General features: G+C 39.6%; 2 protein-coding genes across 14 annotated transcripts in view; one reads left to right on the top strand and one right to left on the bottom strand.

Annotated features, from left to right (window-relative positions):
* Positions 1–660: 660 nt before the first annotated feature.
* On the bottom strand, positions 661–15683 carry ZDHHC6 (zinc finger DHHC-type palmitoyltransferase 6). Of its 6 annotated transcripts, none has more exons than XM_070363694.1 (11): positions 15275–15683; positions 13942–14410; positions 13189–13280; positions 11880–12039; positions 10167–10328; positions 8514–8567; positions 4385–4552; positions 3232–3273; positions 2391–2536; positions 2250–2296; positions 661–1270 (listed from the first exon to the last, which is right to left on the bottom strand). In XM_070363694.1, the coding sequence occupies exons 2-11, from the start codon at positions 14206–14208 to the stop codon at positions 1167–1169; spliced, it is 1242 nt and encodes a 413-aa protein (XP_070219795.1). In that variant the 5' UTR covers positions 14209–14410; positions 15275–15683; the 3' UTR covers positions 661–1166. The 6 variants fall into 6 exon arrangements, with proteins under 6 accessions (XP_070219795.1, XP_070219796.1, XP_070219794.1 ...); XM_070363695.1 differs by having other exon boundaries at positions 15323–15683; XM_070363693.1 differs by having other exon boundaries at positions 15435–15683.
* A 104-nt stretch (positions 15684–15787) lies between these two features.
* The window catches only part of VTI1A (vesicle transport through interaction with t-SNAREs 1A), a 369166-nt gene continuing 366933 nt past the window's right edge, over positions 15788–18020 (top strand). For 2 of the 8 annotated variants that reach the window (XR_011462780.1, XM_070363701.1), the window contains exon 1: positions 15789–16209. Coding sequence is in view for 7 of the 8 variants with exons in the window: in XM_070363701.1 (XP_070219802.1) it covers positions 16116–16209 (94 nt within the window). In the remaining variant the exon portion in view is untranslated. Of the gene's footprint in view, positions 16210–18020 lie in introns of all 8 variants that reach the window. The other 6 variants (XM_070363702.1, XM_070363703.1, XM_070363700.1 and 3 more) reach the window with 5 other exon arrangements.

Genomic DNA, 18020 nt, shown 5'->3' with positions numbered 1-18020 from the left:
ACAAACTTATGGTGACCAAAGGGGAAAAGAGGCAGGGAGGGATAAAGAGAGATATAGGAGATGTTATAGACATACACTAGGGCGTCCCTGCTGGTTCAGCAGTGAAGAATCCACCTATAATACAAGAGACATGGGTTGGATTCCTGGGTCAGGGAGATCCCCTGGAGAAGGGCATGGGAACCCACTCCAATATTCTGGCTTGGAGAATCCCACAGACAGCGGAGCCTGGTAAGCTACAGTACATTGGGTCACAAAAGAGGTTGCCACAAACATGCATAGATACACACTACCGTATATAAAACAGATAAGTGAGAACCTACTGTTTGTACACCACAAAGAACTATATTCAAGATCCTGTCATAACCTGTAATGGAAAAGAATCTGAAAAAGAATATATGTGTGTGTGTATACATACCTGGATCATTGCTATACACCTGTAACACTGTCAATCAATTATACTTCAATTAAAAAAAAAAGTCTACTAGAATATTATGATCTCAATATATCATTAATTGAATATTTATTTGAGGCAAATATGTATGTCTGAAGACTCATGATTAAAGATGTCGATTTTCCAAGAGGCAGTAAAGCAGCAGTTTTTCCATAAGGAAATAACACTCCTTTTTAGTCAGCAAAAAGAAAGATGCCTGGAGTAAAAACTATGATTTATACAGAACAGCCATTTATCTTTATTTGATTTGACAAAATCATCATTATTAAAAGACGGGTAATAAAATCTGAGCTTACACTGAATCTGACAAATTAAGTTCTATAGTATCTAGAGTATCAGAAATTCGGCCAAGGGGGACAGAGGATAAAGCATCACATGCAGATGCTCCTGGTAGAGGGGGGGCTCTATCTGCAGGTCAGGTCCACCGTGTGCAGCGCACACAAAATCCTAGAGAAAATGCAATTGACTCACTTGGGTGAAGTGTGTTTCCTTTTGGGGAGGGGGAGAAGTGGCAGAGAGGTGCAGGGATTCAAAGGCATGTGCAGAATGGCTTCTCCATTTCAAAGTGGTAATAAAAATATTTAGATCATGGCACAAGGGCACCTTTGAGGAAAAGAACACCTTAACCAGAGTAGGCTCATTGCATAATTCTTTAGTAATATGTACAGTTTTCAAGTAATGGAGTGGACTGAGAGGAATTTTACTTCAAAAGCGGCTATCTATTTTTCTTCTCGCCCTCTGGGGCTTGATCTGTTTCGGCGTCACAGGGGCACTTTTCTACACAGTTTCTAGGGAACCATCCTCTTATTCTTGAAACACCTGAGGGAGAAAATGAAATTGATATGAAATAGATATACCAAAATGAAATCTGTGAGACTTGTAAATCCTGTTACTTCAAACTGATAAGCTTTTAATTACCCCCCCCCAATTTTGATTAGCACAACTTGAGGCTAAAATTAACTAACTAACTAAAAATTCAAAATATATGCATTCCTAACGAGCTAGAAAATAGGTATTTCCCAAGTTCCATCATCTGGGAGCGCTCCAGTGGAGTGGGGGGACCTGGTCTTCAAGCACAGGTGTGTGACTGGGAGGGAGTCTGACGCACCGTAACACTTCATCTGTTCTAGGGACCTATCTCCCTGGAGGTCTGCTTTTTAGATTTTTTCTTAACACGTGCACTTCTATATCAAGCTTGCATAACCTATCACATGGGCTAATTTATGATTAACCCAGTGTTTTCAAAAGAGCATCCTAGGATAATCTTTACAGAAATAATTCTTAAAAGTAAATTAAAAAAATCAAAGACATGGAATGTTTCAATTCACTAGTTTTTATCATAATAGAATGATTCACTCAATGGGTGCATGCATAGCACAGCAGCTTAGTCACAGGCTCTGAGCCAGACTGCGTGGGCTGGAGTCTTGGCTCTTCCTGCATTTAGTGTGGCCTTGGGCACGCTGCTAAGCTTCCCCACATTTCAGTTCCCTCACCAACAAAATGTCAATGACAGCATGGACCTCAGAGGGCTGCTGGGGACTGAATACCACAAATGAAGCATTTCCACAAGTGTGTGCTGCATATTTAAGTATGGGATCCAATGTTCACTAATCATTGCAAAGACCCGATAAATACAAGTGCTATGGAGAAGTAATACACAGAGCTTCTTTTTGCTGCTTAATGAGTATTTTCCTATCGTTCCGCTAATGCATGTGACTGTTTATAAAAGTTATTCTTGTAAAATCTGCAGTTATTGCTGGCAGTCTTATCCTTTAAACACTCGCTTTCATGTCCATACCTTCTAAAACGGAATCATCAAGAATTTTGTCTCCATACAACCAGTATCTGAAATATTTAAAAGATTAAAATTAATTTTTCTTTTTAGGCTAGATGCCAATTTCATTATTCAAGAAGAAATTCAGTACTTTCCGTTACTTACCGTAACCCTCTTGTAGCTAAGATGAATTCCCCTTTCTGTAGCCTTATCCGAGGCTCTTCAGTGCAGGGGCTCGTGAAGAATGTTTTGATTCCTCTATTCAAAGGACAGCAGGTACCACTATAATCTTCTATCACTTTATACCGGACCTGTCATCAGTGAGTGGAACAATTTAACATTAACCCACGTATGAAGTTTTTTAACCTTGAATGTAAACCGTTAAAGGTAGACCCAGAATATCAGGCAACAAGTCTTTCCCTTCTGGCTCGCTATCTACCCAGTTCCCTTATAGAAGGTAATTAATTGATGCTTCTAATTCCCAGGCTTTTCTTACCTTTCATTTCAAGCACATGGCTAAGAATAAAATTTTAGAAGCAGTGCTGACCAATGGAACTTTCTGCAATGGTGGAGATGTTTTATACTTGTGGTATACAGTGTGGTATCCCCTAGCCACAAGTAGATACTGAACACTTTTAATGTGGCTGGTGCAACCAAGGAATTTGAATTTAATTTAAATTAATTTAAATTTAAATAACCACATGTAGCTTGTGGCCACTGAATTAATTGTTTAGCATCACTTTAAGGACAAGTTTCCCACTGGGGAACTATACTGAGGATAATTATCTTTTGACAATATAAATTGACTAAATTCCCTCCAAACCTCCAGACCAATCTGAATGAAAACAAAAGTAAAATGCATCAAAGTTCAACAAATGATTAAGAAATATTATTTAATAAAAGCCAACAGTTGGTTTTTTACTTAGAGGCAATTTTAAAAGCTACATGGAAGTGCTGAGCCTGACAAAGGAAAAGAAATTAGTATCACTGCAAAAGAATTACTTACACTTCTGACTCTTTTATCTGCTTTTTGTTTCAACTGTTCTATCTGTTTGGAAGATATAAAAAGAAAAAATGAAGTCTCATATCTCAACACTGAAAAACAGGCTTTCCTCATTCACTGTATCAGAGTGACATGACAAACTCCCAATTTTCCAACATTTCAAATTGCTACAATTTAAAGGCTACACTTTTTTTTTTTAAAGCATGGGAAGAAGGCTCTGTGACTAAAAACCGCACTGAAGTGGGACTTTCTTCTCAATGTTCCCTCTCCAGTGTCTTTATCCGTGTATAATCACAGAGCACTCCCTGTGGCCCAGCAATCAAGGAGATGTGCTCTCTGCCCTCCGGGGGCCTCCAGGCTAGTCCCTTAAGATGAAGCAGTCTAGAGACTCAGAGTCTTCACAGAGACTGCAAAGTTCATTAACGATGGGTCTTGATTAAAAGTCGTCATTTCGACTCCTCTTTTCCACTTATTCAGCTACAACTTACTATATGACACTACACTAGATACAAGGGGAAATAATCTCTGCTTAGAATCTTGCCAAGTTAAAGATACAAGGATTAAATTGAGACCTCATGTGCTCATATAACTAGTATATGACTAGGTACCAAATCCAGATGAGTCTAGATGGGGGCGGGGGGACTGGAGCTGATCTGAGTAATTTCTGATAAAGAGGAGGTCATATGGTATAGAAAAAACTGGGGGGGGGAGAATTGTATCAGGGATTTGCTGAGTGGACTAGGCTGATCGGAAAGGCTGATTCCCTCCAGGATGTAGGTGGTCTGACAAAATGTGGCCCAGTGAAGGGAAAGGCAAACCACTTCAGCATTCTTGCCTTGAGAGCCCCATGAACAGCATGAAAAGGATGTAGGCGAAAGGCAGCTTTTGGCTGGGTTTTATAAATCCAAGGTAAGGAATCAGGACTTTATCTCACAAGTATGGCGCGATAAGAGATTTAAATTGAAGGAAGTCAGACACGACTGAGCGACTTCTTCTTCCTCTTCATGATACAAGGAGTGCTTGGGAATTCACTTAGATTCATTTTGACATGCTGAAACAATTCTTATGACTTATTTTACTATAAAATGCGATCGGAGTTAAGGAGAAGAGGAAGAAGGTGGGGTAAAAAGGAAGACTATTTGAACAAAACACTCACTGTTAAGCTGTACTGGTGACAGCCTTCTCTGATTGGCCAATCCAGTCCATCTCCTTCAGGGACCCCTGACCATGTGAATACTTGTTTGAAGTTCTTCCATCTACTTCCCATATCATAAGGAAAAACAAAGACTTCATCTAGTTGATAATACTGAATTCGATCTTTAGCCTGTGGGTAACAAAGAGGTAAGATGGCAGAGACATCTGCCTTTAATGCTTCTAGAAAATACTTCCTCCTCGTTATAACATTAGAATATACAGGAGTAATAAACACTTATTACAATATAGGAAGAACCTGACACACAAACACCAGCCTCGTATAAGATCATCCACAAAATGTGCGACAGGGCTTTTTTAGGAGTAAGTCTAAACAAGACTGAATTTAAGCATTCAAAAATGCTTATTAAAAGTTAGTAACTTTATTTCATATATAAAAAACCCTCAATGTTCCTACTTGTTCAGTAGAACAAAAGGATCCAGGTGTAAAGAACAGATGTTAACAAAAAGATTTAAGAGAAAACAAGGGTTTATTCAGGCTGGAAGGAACCTGTAGGAATGGCCAGGAAAGGTGTGACAGGTGAGTCATTTTATGAAAAAAAATTTTTTTTTTAAGTTAGCAGGTTAAGTGTGAGCGATCTTTCAGTTTTACATACCATTACATATGTCTGCATACTTATATAGGCACTTATATGCACATTTTATGCATATATATATCCAAGTTTCATAAATTATATTCTAGGCACTTAATCGTCATCTTTTACCTACGGGAATAAACTGGCTTAGGATTTCTGAATCTCTACTGACACCTAGCGGTATAAAGATGCACTGTTTATTCCTACAATGAGCATACAAACCCAGTGATATTTATTGTGTAATAAAATATGGTAATTTTGACCCATTTTCTTTAACTTAATAGAATCATTTATTTGATTTTTATTGAGCAACATAGTGCCAGGTTTAAAATAACTTCTAGATTTAGTGTGGCACTTTACAGATAGCCTTGGTCATCGGCAAAAAAAGTTACTCTAATGTCAATGTTATGCTAACTAGAGATTATACCTTGAAATATTTTATTATCATTGGATAGTATTTTAGAGAAAAGCTTCTTGCAGTTACTGATAAAGTGATACTGATAATAATTCAATTACAAGAACTGTCAAGCTGTAACATGAAAACATGTAAGTCCATCCCCATCCTGATAATGAGTAACTTCTTTTCCCTTCTTATAAACAAAAACTTCAGTGTCTTAAAATGGATTAAGAACCTCAGAGAACCGAGACCTAGAATATTAAAAAAGACAAAGTGCTAAGGATGAGAGCAGTTTACGAAAACAACAAAGGCATGGAGTCTGTGTGAGAGAAGCACACAGTGAAGAGGGAACTCCGTGCACAGTACGTGTTAAAAACTGCCAGAGGCGTGCAACAGGTGCCATGGGAAAAGGGAAGAAGGGTACTTCACTTGGTCCAGGGAGAGTCAAGGAAGGTTTCTCGGAGGAACTGACAGCTGAACCAAGTCTCGAGGGGCAAGAAATAAGGAAAAAAGAGCTAGGAAGAATATTCTAGGCAGAGTGAGCAACATGTGGAAAAATACAGAAGCGTAAGATGCATAAACTATTTGGTATTAGCTGGTATGGAGTATGAATGGGATGGGGAGGGGTGGAAATGAACTGGAGAAGCAGGTAAGGGGAAGACATAAAAGGTTTTAGTATGCATAAGCTAAGGAGCTTGGACTTAAACTTGTATATCCGTGGTTCTCAAAGTATGCTTTGTGCATCTCCTTCAGTCCCCAAGACCTTTTCTTGGGGTTGAACAAAGTCAGACAACTTTGATAATAATACTAAGACATTCTTGCCTTCTTTCATGGTGCTGACATTTGCAACGGTGGGTGAAATTGCTGGCACCTTATGTTGGCGTCAAGACAATGGCACCAAGCTGTTATATTCTTCATTGCTACACACTCAATTCAAACCAAACCAAACCAACAAAAAGCCCAGTTTTACATAAAAATGTCTTGATGAATAAAAATAATTTTTATTAAATCTCAGCCCTCAAGTAGATGTCTTTTTAATATTCTGTGTGACAACACAGGAAATACACATAAAGCATGACAAAATGCTTATCTCAAGGAAAACACCTGTCTGAGCTGTGAGCCAACTACAGCTGTGCAGCCAGCTTTTTTCATGAAATGCTGTTTTTGTTTGAAAGAATGAGTAATGTAACAGACAAACCAAAGTTGTTCAGACTTCAGTATTTAGTGGATGTCTTCTCGAAGATGAACAAAGTCAGGCTATTACTTCATATAAACAACTACTTGTTGCTAGTGAAAAATGTAAGGCTTTCAAATGAAAATTAGAATTTGGAACGTTTACATCACCACTATGAGCTTGACGGCTTTCCAATATTTAAATATTTTCCCCATAAAACTGGTAGTGATACGAATGGATTTACATTGTGAATAATGAACTGTATCAACATTCTAAAAATCTGTGTATCTGTAAACCAGTATGTTCCAAAAGACCAATGCTTGATGCCCTATATGGCTAAAAGATCCATTCAAAGAGCAAGACAGATTGATGGATTTGAATACAAAAGAATGCAAAAAATTGATTGATGTAATTTTAGATCTCACATGCAACTAACCTCTCACCAACTAGCACTTGTCAAGTTATAATGTATTGTTACTACCAAAGAATGTCCACTGTTACCTAAAAGGCATATTAAAATACCCCTTTTTCTACCTACTTATCTGTTTGAGGCTGAATTTTCTTCATATACTTCAATCAAAGCAACATATCTCAACAGACTGAATGCAGAACTAGATGTGAGAATCCAACTGTCTTCTGTTGAGTCAGATATTAAAGAAATTTGTAAAAACATAAAACAATGCCACTCTCCCTATTCTGTTTATTTTGGAAAATTTAATTATTTTTCCAGAAATGTTATTTTATTAACATATAATGGATTTATTATTGTTATTTTTAAATGAAATAATATTCAAAGGTTTTCTCAGAAAATATGGCAAATGTCAATAGATACAATACCCAATAGTATAATTTTAGTGTACTTAACAATTTTTGAGAATGTAAAAGGTCCTGAGGGGCTTCCCTGATGGTTCAGTGGCAGAGAATCCGCCTATCAATGCAGAAGATGTGGGTTCCAACCCAGGGTCAGGAAGATCCCCTGGAGAAGGAAACGGCAACCCACTCCAGTATTCTTGCCTGAGAAATTCCACAGACACAGAAGCCTAGAGGGCTACAGTCCATGAGGTCGCAAAAGAGCTGGGCACGAATTAGTCGCTAAACAACGAACAAAAAAAGGTCCCAAGACCGAAGTTTGAGAGCTGCTGCTATAAATTAAAACTCACCAACTGGCTGCTAGGGGGCTAAATATGTCCTATAGGTGTGTTTTCTTTGGCCCATGAAGATTTTCTGTTTATTTTGCTCTTAATTTGAATTGTTTCTCAATGTTTAAAAACAAAGAAGGTAACATAAAAATCCAGATCTCTGGTTTTTCTTGGAAAAAACAATTACATGATCTCACAATACTAGGTGAGGATTTCTCTGTGGCCATGATGAGCTTGGTCTGCTGGACAGCTCTGGAGCGCAGGCTGGCTCCACTCCTCTAGGTTATCTGCCGGGGCTGCAATGCACTGGCTTTACAACTCCAATAAGCTACAGGGATGGAAAGGCTCTGAGAAGTTTTAAACAGGCAGTGGGGCATATTTTAACATCAGAATCACAATGGACAGTGTGAAGTATGTATTGGAGGTTGTGAGGTTTGTGACAAGCTAAATGTTCTCAGATCTATCTGATGTGTAAAGCCAATGTGACGGCACCTTGGTAAGACAGAAGCTCCCATCCCAATGGACTGCCTTCTCCTCCAGTCTGAGAGAGTACAGCCAAATAGCTTCATGTGTGACTTAGAACAATTCAGTGTGAGATGGTTCTGTGGGAGTCTTATTGAACCAGGAATAAATCAAACGGTTCCTATAATCACCCTTCACGCGGCATGCAAATGACATAAGGAAGCCATTTGGTAGTCAAGCTTTCATTTGGGGGCATTTACTAGTTAATCTGATCTATTAGTCAATCAGTACTTTATCAACATTAAGAAAATAACGCTAAAATTTACCTTCTCTTCAATCCATGATTCAATAGAAGTTTTGTTTCTGAGAATTATTTTCATCTGGAAATAGTAAAATTTTAAATGTTACTGGTTCATTTAAGATTATCATCTTAAAAAAAAAGATTATCATCTTTATACTACCCCTATGAGACAGTTTTTATTGCTCCATTCCATAGATGAAGCTATCAGGACAATAGAGATTAAATAAAAGAGCACGTGGTTCATCTGACTCTAAACCACTGGACTATATCTTCACATGACTACATCAATCCACAATCAAATCTGAATCTATGGCTTAAATGAAAAATCATGCTTTAAGTACTACCTTCTGAATAAGTTTTCCAGAGTATTAATAAATTATAATATAATCTACTCAATCAGCATTAACATATTTTGCCATTAAAATTTTACCACTATTTTAAATAAATCTTAAATGCATGATTAGCCTATTTATTACAAGTAACAGTGACTCATTACAGTCAACCTAGACATTCTGTTTGCCTTAAAAACTTGAGTATATTCAGTCTTGATTCTATTTTTGATTTTCCTGAAATGACAATTCCATTTATGTAGGTTTTTACACCACATGACTTTACTTTATTTCTAATGTGATTCTTAATTATAGGCATTGGTGAAAATTTTTCAAAGAATTTGATTCCAGACTAGTAAAAAATATAAAATATAACCCAAACCAGGTTATTTTAAAACTAAGAGTTCAAAAAGGGTTGGGCAATGCATCAGGGCCTGCTAGCGCAGTGTTTCTAATTCTACGAGTTCTGCAATTCTCTGATGTCTGGCTGTGTCTTCATGGGGACACTGTGACACGGGAAGAGCAACCCTGGACTGGGAGTCCTTTCCATCTTCCAAGGGCCTAGCACAGTAGCTGGTTCATGGTAGGCCTTCAGTGAATGAATACACTAATGAATCAAATGCAGTGAGTCATAAGAACTATTTTTTGATCCCTTCAGGGTCACATCCTCCTTCTCTGGGCTCTCACAGCATCACTTTGTACATAAGTCTATGATATACACATGACCCAGATTTAATGGCAGGATCCTCTTCATTCTCATTATTGTAAACTCAGAAATTAGGAGAGTGATTCATCATAGAGCAGACATTAAGTAGCACCAATATCATAGGGTTGTTATGGAGATTAAATGAGCTATCATATGTAAAAGGCCTAAAATAGCACTCCATAAACGTTAGCTATGTTATTATGCTTTTGATTAATATATGTGATTATAAAATAACATTAATAATTATGTTTACTGAATGCATGAATGGATGATATTGGGTATGCCACTTAACCTCCTTGTGACTCAATTACTCATCTGCAAGGAAGGGAAAATAATACTCCTCTTCGACTTCTTTTGGGGTTGATATGAACATCAAGAGAGACTGTGAGAAGAGCTTTCTCAAGGATAAAATGCTGTGTAACTCTAACTTAGGATTTTTTAAATTAAATCATTACCAACAAATGCTGGCAAAGTCACTTTGAAATTATCTGACCAGCAGAAGATAAAATTCATCACCTAGGTGGAAAAAGTAACAATAATCTCCATTTCACACGGCATTCTTAAATGCAGCTTTTTTCTCCTTCTCATTACAAGCGGCCCCAATTACTCGACAGTGTTAGCTCGAGGTAATGGAGGAGCTTACCTGGATAAAAAACAACATCCCGACAGCTATGGTTGTTCCTAAAGCTAATCCCAAGGCAAACAAGGTGGCAGCAAATGCAGCTAATCCAAAAGGAATAATCGGAAGAGGGTCTCTCCGGGCTGCGCTCATATCAATCTTGACCGTGTTCCACCCAAAGGAGAGCTGCGAACAACAACACCCACAAGAAATACTTGGTTGTCGTAAATGGTTAGACTCTACTGTACCACTTAAAACCACTTGATCAAGATCAGCAAATGACAATGTGCTATTGTGGCCAAAGCAAACATAACTGTTTTCTAGTTAATTCTGTGGCTTGAACTCATAGTGACATGCACGATATCCTCTTTGGTATTGTCAAATGTTTTTTGTTTGTCATTGTTTCCTCAGAAAGCATTAGGTACCTCGAATAGATGTTTGCAATAAAAAAAAAAAAAGCAAGCATTAGGTAGACTGCACGCGCATTACGGGGGATGAATGACAGTGGACACACATCTAAGCTGTAACTGTCTCCTGGCTGCTCCTCGCTTTCCTGTATTTACAGTGCTCGTCCATAGTGACAAAGATAGCCTAAGATTCAGTGGTTTCTTCCCTCTTGTTCCACAACCAGAGGTTTAAGAACTAGTAACATGTAGGTCAAAACACGTCCTGCTAATGTGCACTGCCTGGCCTGAAAAATGTTTTAGAATATTCAGAGTTAGGTACCAACATTTAGAAATTTAGTGTGTTAGAAATCAGACTGCACATAGAAAGTCTGGGTTTTCAGATTTTTCTTGAAAAACCAGATGATCTGGCATTGCCAGGCTGGATTTCCAAACATCAATAAATGGCTGAAGTAAAATATGGGTTGTCCTCTGTGTGAAGGGCATGTGTTTTCCAGGTTCCCATTAGGCCTCGGTCCCTCATTTACCCTCCGGGCATGTTTGCTGCTGCTGCTAAGTCACTTCAGTCGTGTCTGACTCTGTGTGACCCCAGAGACGGCAGCCCACCAGGCTCCCCTGTCCCTGGGATTCTCCAGGCAAGAACACTGGAGTGGGTTGCTGTTTCCTTCTCCAATGCATGAAAGTGAAAAGTGAAAGTGAAGTCGCTCAGTCGTATCCGACTCTTAGCGACCCCATGGACTGCAGCCTACCAGGCTCCTCTGTCCATGGGATTTTCCAGGCAAGAGTACTGGAGTGGGGTGCCATTGCCTTCTCCGTCAGGCATGCTTAAGGACCTGAATTTGTGACCACCAAACTTTATCTCATAACCACGTGCTCATAAATCAACTCAATCAGTCGTACGATGTTTAAGAACGTGCACTTGCTGTGTGAGCCATGTTCCAGAGCACTGGATTTAGAAACGAACGAAAGTACTGCAAGTGGCCACAGGATCGAACGCAAACAGAGAGCACTTGTATTGTCTTTTTCTTCCCACTTTTCTGTTTTTTTCCTCTATTTTCTACCATAGCTTATTGAAGTCCAATAAGTTATACATAGTAAAACTTCAACTACAGCATATACGGTGAGTTTCCAGATAGCATATACAAAATAATCTTTCCTCATCTTAAAAACTGTTTTAAAGCTTTTTTAAAGAAGGAATCCCTGTAAAGGTAAAACAAAGTTCTATTTCCCCACCTAAACTGCAGAACACCTATTTCCAAAAGGGACTTCTTAAAGAATCTTGATAACTACTATTTAATCTCTCATGATTTGATAAACAAATGTTTTCACTTACCCGATTATAAAGCTGCGTATACATGGTCATAACAAAAATAAAGGCAGCGTGAATACAGCCCAGTGGTGCTAAAAGGAGGAACAGCGTGAAGGAAGCATGATTCTGATAGCCGCAGCAGTTGTTGATCCAAGGGCAGTGATGGTCCATCTTCATCACACATCTAATGGGAAAAATTTATAGAAAACATGAGGCAGAAAATCCTGTCTACTTGAAATAACTTTGGTCTTCAAAAGATCAAGCACACAGGAATCTAGCATGTCCATGCATGAGTCACAGAGGAATAATACTTTATAGAACAAAAAGAAAAATCTTTATGAGTTTTTAAACAACTTTGAACAGTGACTTCTTTTAAATTTTAAACAGCCAAAGAAAGGGCAGGCTTTGTAAAGGCTTCTGAGGAAACAGACATCTGCTACAAGTTTGTTTGTTTAAAGAAGTCAGGAGGCCCACTGAAAGGTTCATTATAAAGAAATAAGCATGGTTCCTGATTTTCCTCTTGCTCTGAAGTGACTGGAGTGGAAAACAACAGAGACTGAACAAAATTACTTCTGAATCTCCACTGGGGTTGATGGGGCCTGGCAGACGCTTGTAACTTCCTTCCTTCATGTTCTTATCCTTTACATGTGGCGTCTCCGAGCTAAGCAAGCTAATTCTGGAATGTAAGATGTGGTTTAGTAAGTGAAGTCTTACTCTGTTTCCTTTCCTTGAGGTTGTTAGAAGAAAATTTTCTTGCCTCAAACTAAACTTTATTTGCCCCTCCAATGGTCCCCCTAAACCTCAGAATTAGCATCATAAATTTCTTATTTATCAGTGGATACAGATGTTCACTTACAAAGGTTCTATCAATAGCTTAATTCACATTTTTTACAGTGATTCTGTTTTCTTCCAATTAAGGCTTTTATATTAAATACTTGTGACAACAGGCACCTGAATTCACTTATTAGATTTATGTAAGTATAAATGTGACTCAACTAAATAATGGAAAAAGCAGGTCTCCTTTATAATTTAGACTCAGAACAATTCTAAGCCTAGTTAACATGTCAGCCGACAGTTAACCCTGATTTATGAAAACAACTTAAAGTATAATGTTTTACCCTGTTCCTGTCATGGCAAGAAGAAAGAGTGAAACTTTCATTATCAGAATTGACAATTTGAAAGTAAGATTATGGACACAAGTATTTTAACAACATTGTTTATAAAGTAGTCACCTTGCAGGGAATAAAACTAGGATTGACGTGCTAAGAAAGAATAACAAAAGGCCAGTAATCAAGTTGATCAGTCTTCAATAAATAGTAAAGACAGACAGTACCTGTTACACTTTCTGCAGTGATGTGACCGTGGTGCCTTGTATGCTTGGCAGACTTTACAGTACTGGAGGTACACACTATCCTGAGAATTTTCCTTGGCAGTGAAATATAAACAAAATATAAATTTCTGGGTAATTGGACAAGTGATACTGCTGTTATCAGAAATTCATTATTTAAACAAATTTTAGCTCAAAAAGAAGGGCTGGAAATGCAAGCTAAAATTCAAATTCCATCTTTCCCCCATCTCCCATAAATGAAAATCAAACTACAGTATTTATTCATAAGGCTTGGCTTGTTATAAGCTGTCCATTGTTTCTGAATACTTTATAAACTAGTAGCTTCGCAAAGAGTCAGAAACGACTGAGCGACTGAACTGAACTGAACTGAGCTTCTAAAGTATTTTTCTCAGTTATGAGGGATGTTAATATGTTACATGAAGAAAAAATATCCCAGTGCCCAACCACATTGTAGAATTATGAGGTACACGATATACAGTGTTTCCTAGAAACTTATGACCATGTACTCATTACTACCACTCCATTTTTTTTTTTAATTGAAATTGCTTTGGGAAATACTTTCAAGCAGGTATGAAAAAAATTCTTTGAGCTCTAAATGGCCAGTGATTGGAATAATATGCTTAGTCTCCACCAAAGTAAAAAGTAGGCTATGTTTGATATTATTGGTTGGCAGGTAAGGAAAAAACTAAATATATGATTATCATGAGGGTTCACCATTTTAAGGAACCTTTTTCTTACCGGTTTCCACCCCAGAGGGACGAAGCCAGGACCAACAAACATGGCATTGAAGTAATTATAAAGAATCATGACAGTCCAGTTAATCAACATGATGAAATTCACGCTTCCTCCAGTGGTATGTAAGGGCCAATACCACAACACAGAGTCAATCATGGCCATGGTAGAACATATTGCTATAACACCAAGGGCTATAATGGGACCCCAGTGACAAAGTCTCTTTAATTCTTGGAGATTTTCAAACTTGACAACTGAGCAGAATGTACCCATTTTGGTGAGGAAGAATGTCTTTCAGTTTTTAAAGAATTACAGATTTCCTCTTTCTGTGCACACATTTCCTCGTGCCACAAGTCCGTGTGTGTTCCTTAACTGTCATGTCTTCACGCTGTGGGATGTTAATGCAGATTACGCCATTTTCACTGCTAGACACTTTTTATCTAGGAGAATCCAGTACCTTGGTTTGACACTTAATCTAAAGAAAACAAAATGAGAAGGTTCGGTAAGACATTTTACTATCTGTTTTTGTTAATTTCAATTTCAAGACATTTTACTATCTGTATTTGTTAATTTCAATAATCGCCTAAATAGAAGCAGCTCACAAGTACATTACTATGAAATGAGTATCTCACCAAATATCAAAAAGAACCATTTTCATCTTATCCAAACTTTAGTCAATTCTGAATGGCAAATAAACTGGATCCATGATTCTTAAGTGGTTGTTTTTTTTCCCTTTGTTCCCAACTTGTCAGAGGACTATGTCTGTGCATATTTAGTGAACCGCTGCAGGAAACAAAAAAATTTAGAGCTGGGATGGAGGGCCTTATGGTTGACCTAATCCAGTTTCCTTCTTCATTGAAAGGAAAATGGCTCAGAGAGGCTGAGCGATTAAACCACTTGAGTGATAGCTGAATCCGACAGAAGCCAAATCATCAAACTTCCTTTACAGAGTTCTAAACTGCCTCCTACCCACTCTTGAATTAAATCCAGTATGATCCAGACAAGGTCTACACCATTTGCCTGAGGTTGCCCCTCAAAGGCTAATTTAAGGTCTGTCTGTGTTATAAGTAAAGAAACCGGAGGATGAAAGCTCAAGGAGGGGAGGAGAGGAGTGGGGAGAGGAGGTGAGGAGAGAGAAGTGTGTGTGAACTCAGGACCGGAGGCGTATATGAGAATAAGCACGAATGAGAATATTTCAGGGAAGGGAAAAAAAAAGGCGAGGGACCGGGAAGATCTGTAGAAGGCTATTCAGGACTGGACTGGAGTGAGTCAAGCGAAGAAGATCTGACAGCCAGAGTAACAAAGATTTCCACGCAAGAGATGCCGCGCTGCCTCGTGCCTCAGTTTCCCTCTCGTGTTATGGAGTAGAGCACTGAGAAATCCTCACGCAGGGGACGAACATCTTGGTAAGGGGTGGTTGGTCTCGACTTTCTGGAGATGCTGGCCCCATTGGGGTGGGGCGATGATCGCAAAATCACGTCCCCTGCTTTGACTCCCACCTCCGTCCTGTCCTCAGGGTCCGCTCCTGGGCCATCGCATTTCTGGGCTCACCCGGAGCAGACTTCGCGGCTCGGGCTCACCCGGAGCAGACCCTCTCCCGCTCGGATAACTCCGTCCTGGGTACCCCCACCCAACGCAAGTAGAAAGTAAATTCTGTGCGCTAGAAGCTGGGGTGCGCGACCAGCCACGACCCGCGCGTCTCTCAGCCAGCGCCCTCGCAGCTGATCTCCCGCTCGGGCTCAGTGCGCAGTCTCCGTGACAGCCACTTCCGGGAGGTTCGCCGTATCAACCTTCCGTCGGGAAGCAAGTCCCTCTGGCTTCTAGCTTGGGGAACCGGAACCGCTTTCCAAAACGCGGAGGGAGGAAAAAAAATGCTTTTCAGTGATTCCTGAGAACACGAATTTTTTTTAGGCTTTTGGGGACACTGATTGAAGGGGTTTTCCTTAGAGAACTTCTTAATCTTGGAGCCTAAACGGAAACTGAAACACGCACCCAGCCCAACTTCCGGAGGACCAAGATCGCGACGAACAACCAGGAAGCTGTCGGCCTGGGAGCTGTCCCCAGGTCTCTGCTCCGCTCCCTAGGGAACTTTCCGGGTCCTTACACTCTGATTTTCTTGCCCCGCGTGACCTCAGCTCCGTTCTAGGCTCCGACCCGGGCCGGCCACTCCGGAACCCGCCATGTCGTCCGACTTCGAAGGCTACGAGCAGGACTTCGCGGTGCTCACGGCAGAGATCACCAACAAGATTGCAAGGGTCCCCCGACTCCCACCTGGTAAGGGCGCTTCCTAGGCCGGGCGGGGGTGTCCTGGAGAGTTGGGAGGCTCCGATGTGGACGATGGAACTCTGCCTGAATGTCTCTTAGGCGCGAGCCTGGAGGATGAAGCAGTGTCGGGGCCTCCGGGAGGAATGGTTGAGTGGGTTGAGGGTAAGGGGAGGACCCAGGCTGGGTTGTGGGGTGCAGAGCCTTTGGAATCTGAAGCTTTTTTTTTTTTTGAGTTCTTATCTGGACTCCACCACCTTTTTACTCGTATAACCTTGGGAAAGTTTCTTTGAGTCTTGGGAACGTTTCTCTGAGTCTTCGTTTTGGTTGGGTTTTCTGTTACTTTTGTTTGTGAAATACAGAGATGTGAGAGTATTCAACGAGAATGAATTAACGTACCAAGGTCATGAGTCTGGACCATACAGCAACGTTGTTTTGTTAGTAACGATGTTATTACTATAGGCGGCAAAACAGGGTTAAGGGCCGTGGTGCCTGGATTCAAATCCCAGCCCTGCCACTTAGAAGTTGTATTTAGGCAAGTTTCTTAACCTCTTTCAACTTCTATTTCTTGGTAAAATGGAAAGAATTGTGCATCTCTCATGTGAAGATTAAATGACTTAACATATGTAAAGTCCCTTTTTTCATGTTAGCTGCTATAATCATTAGTATTTTTCATAGCACCAAGCCCATTTATTTTTTTCTCATCCTTCTTGAGAAACGATGTGTAAAAATTGGTACAGAATAATTTTTCTCACTTTTAAAATCCCACAGCTATCATTCAGAAGAGTTTTTGTGTTTTAGCACATCTTATTTTAAATGCTGGACTGTCAACTATGTGAAGGTGGGAGCTATCTTTGATTTCCTTGGCATTTACTTAGAAGGAGCTCAGGGAAATGAGCAGATAGGAAATGAACAGATACATAAATACGATATCATGTAATTTTCATCTGTAGGACGTTGTTTTAGGATTTGTTTTCTCTCAATACAGATTTAATTTGAATATTTAGTTGCAAATAAGATTGCTATTCAGGGACTTAGTTGTGGTAGGGAAATTGAACCATCTACCTTCACTCTGTGGTGTAAAGTTTATCTGTGAACTGGTGGTCAACTTCATTGTTCCACCTTGTCAGTCAGTCCTTGATGCCAGCAATAATTTCTCCTAGACCTAAGTTGTGATTCCTCTGTTCCTTTCCCCACCTCTCCCCAAACTTATGTGTTTATAAATAATTTTCTTCCTTTATTTCTTTATTTTTCTCCCCCCCCACACCTATTTTCTATTAATAGGGACATTTGCTTGAAGCCAGGATCTCTGAACTTACACCCCACTCATCTCCTGAAGTCCCAGTTAGTTCTGGAGAAGGTGGAGGATGATGTCTTAAAGAGGTGTATGAGTCCAAGTGAGGGAACAAGAGGAGAGAACCAAGGTAGCATATACCACGGAGCTCTGCTGCCTGGGAGATTGTTGTGGCGAAAGTGGCCGATGGCCTCATCACTTCACGATACATCACCTCGCCTCTTCTCTTCAGTTCTGCTTTCCTCCACCGCCAAGATCATCTTGATTTTTGTTGTCATTATTGTTGGAGCCTACTTCCTTTGACTTCAGTCCCAGAACCTCAGAATATCAGGATTCATGGTTTCCGTGGGATTTTTGCTGTTTTTTAATTGTCAGAATTATAGCTGAGGAAACATTTTTTGTTTGGGCTAATAGCTTTGGTATTGAGAAGCTATGCTATAAAGTAACAAAGTCATTCCTGGGTGCAAAATTGTAACAGACAATTCCAAGAAAACAGATTTGTTACAATTGTTGTTGTTGTTGTTTTCTT

Source organism: Bos mutus, chromosome 26 (genome assembly GCF_027580195.1).
Source record: "Bos mutus isolate GX-2022 chromosome 26, NWIPB_WYAK_1.1, whole genome shotgun sequence".
Lineage (NCBI taxonomy): Eukaryota > Metazoa > Chordata > Mammalia > Artiodactyla > Bovidae > Bos > Bos mutus.
The sequence above is the reverse complement of the archived record's forward strand: the minus strand, read 5'-3'. Positions and strand labels throughout refer to the sequence as shown.

Coding starts and splice junctions, on each gene's coding strand:
- ZDHHC6 (XM_070363694.1), bottom strand. CDS start 14,208: ATGGGTACATTCTGCTCAGTTGTCAAGTTTGAAAATCTCCAAGAATTA. Junction 8,568..10,166: donor GGATGTTGTTTTTTATCCAG/GTAAGCTCCTCC, acceptor TACTATTTCCAG/ATGAAAATAATTCTCAGAAA. Junction 2,537..3,231: donor CAGATAAAAGAGTCAGAAGT/GTAAGTAATTCT, acceptor CACTGATGACAG/GTCCGGTATAAAGTGATAGA.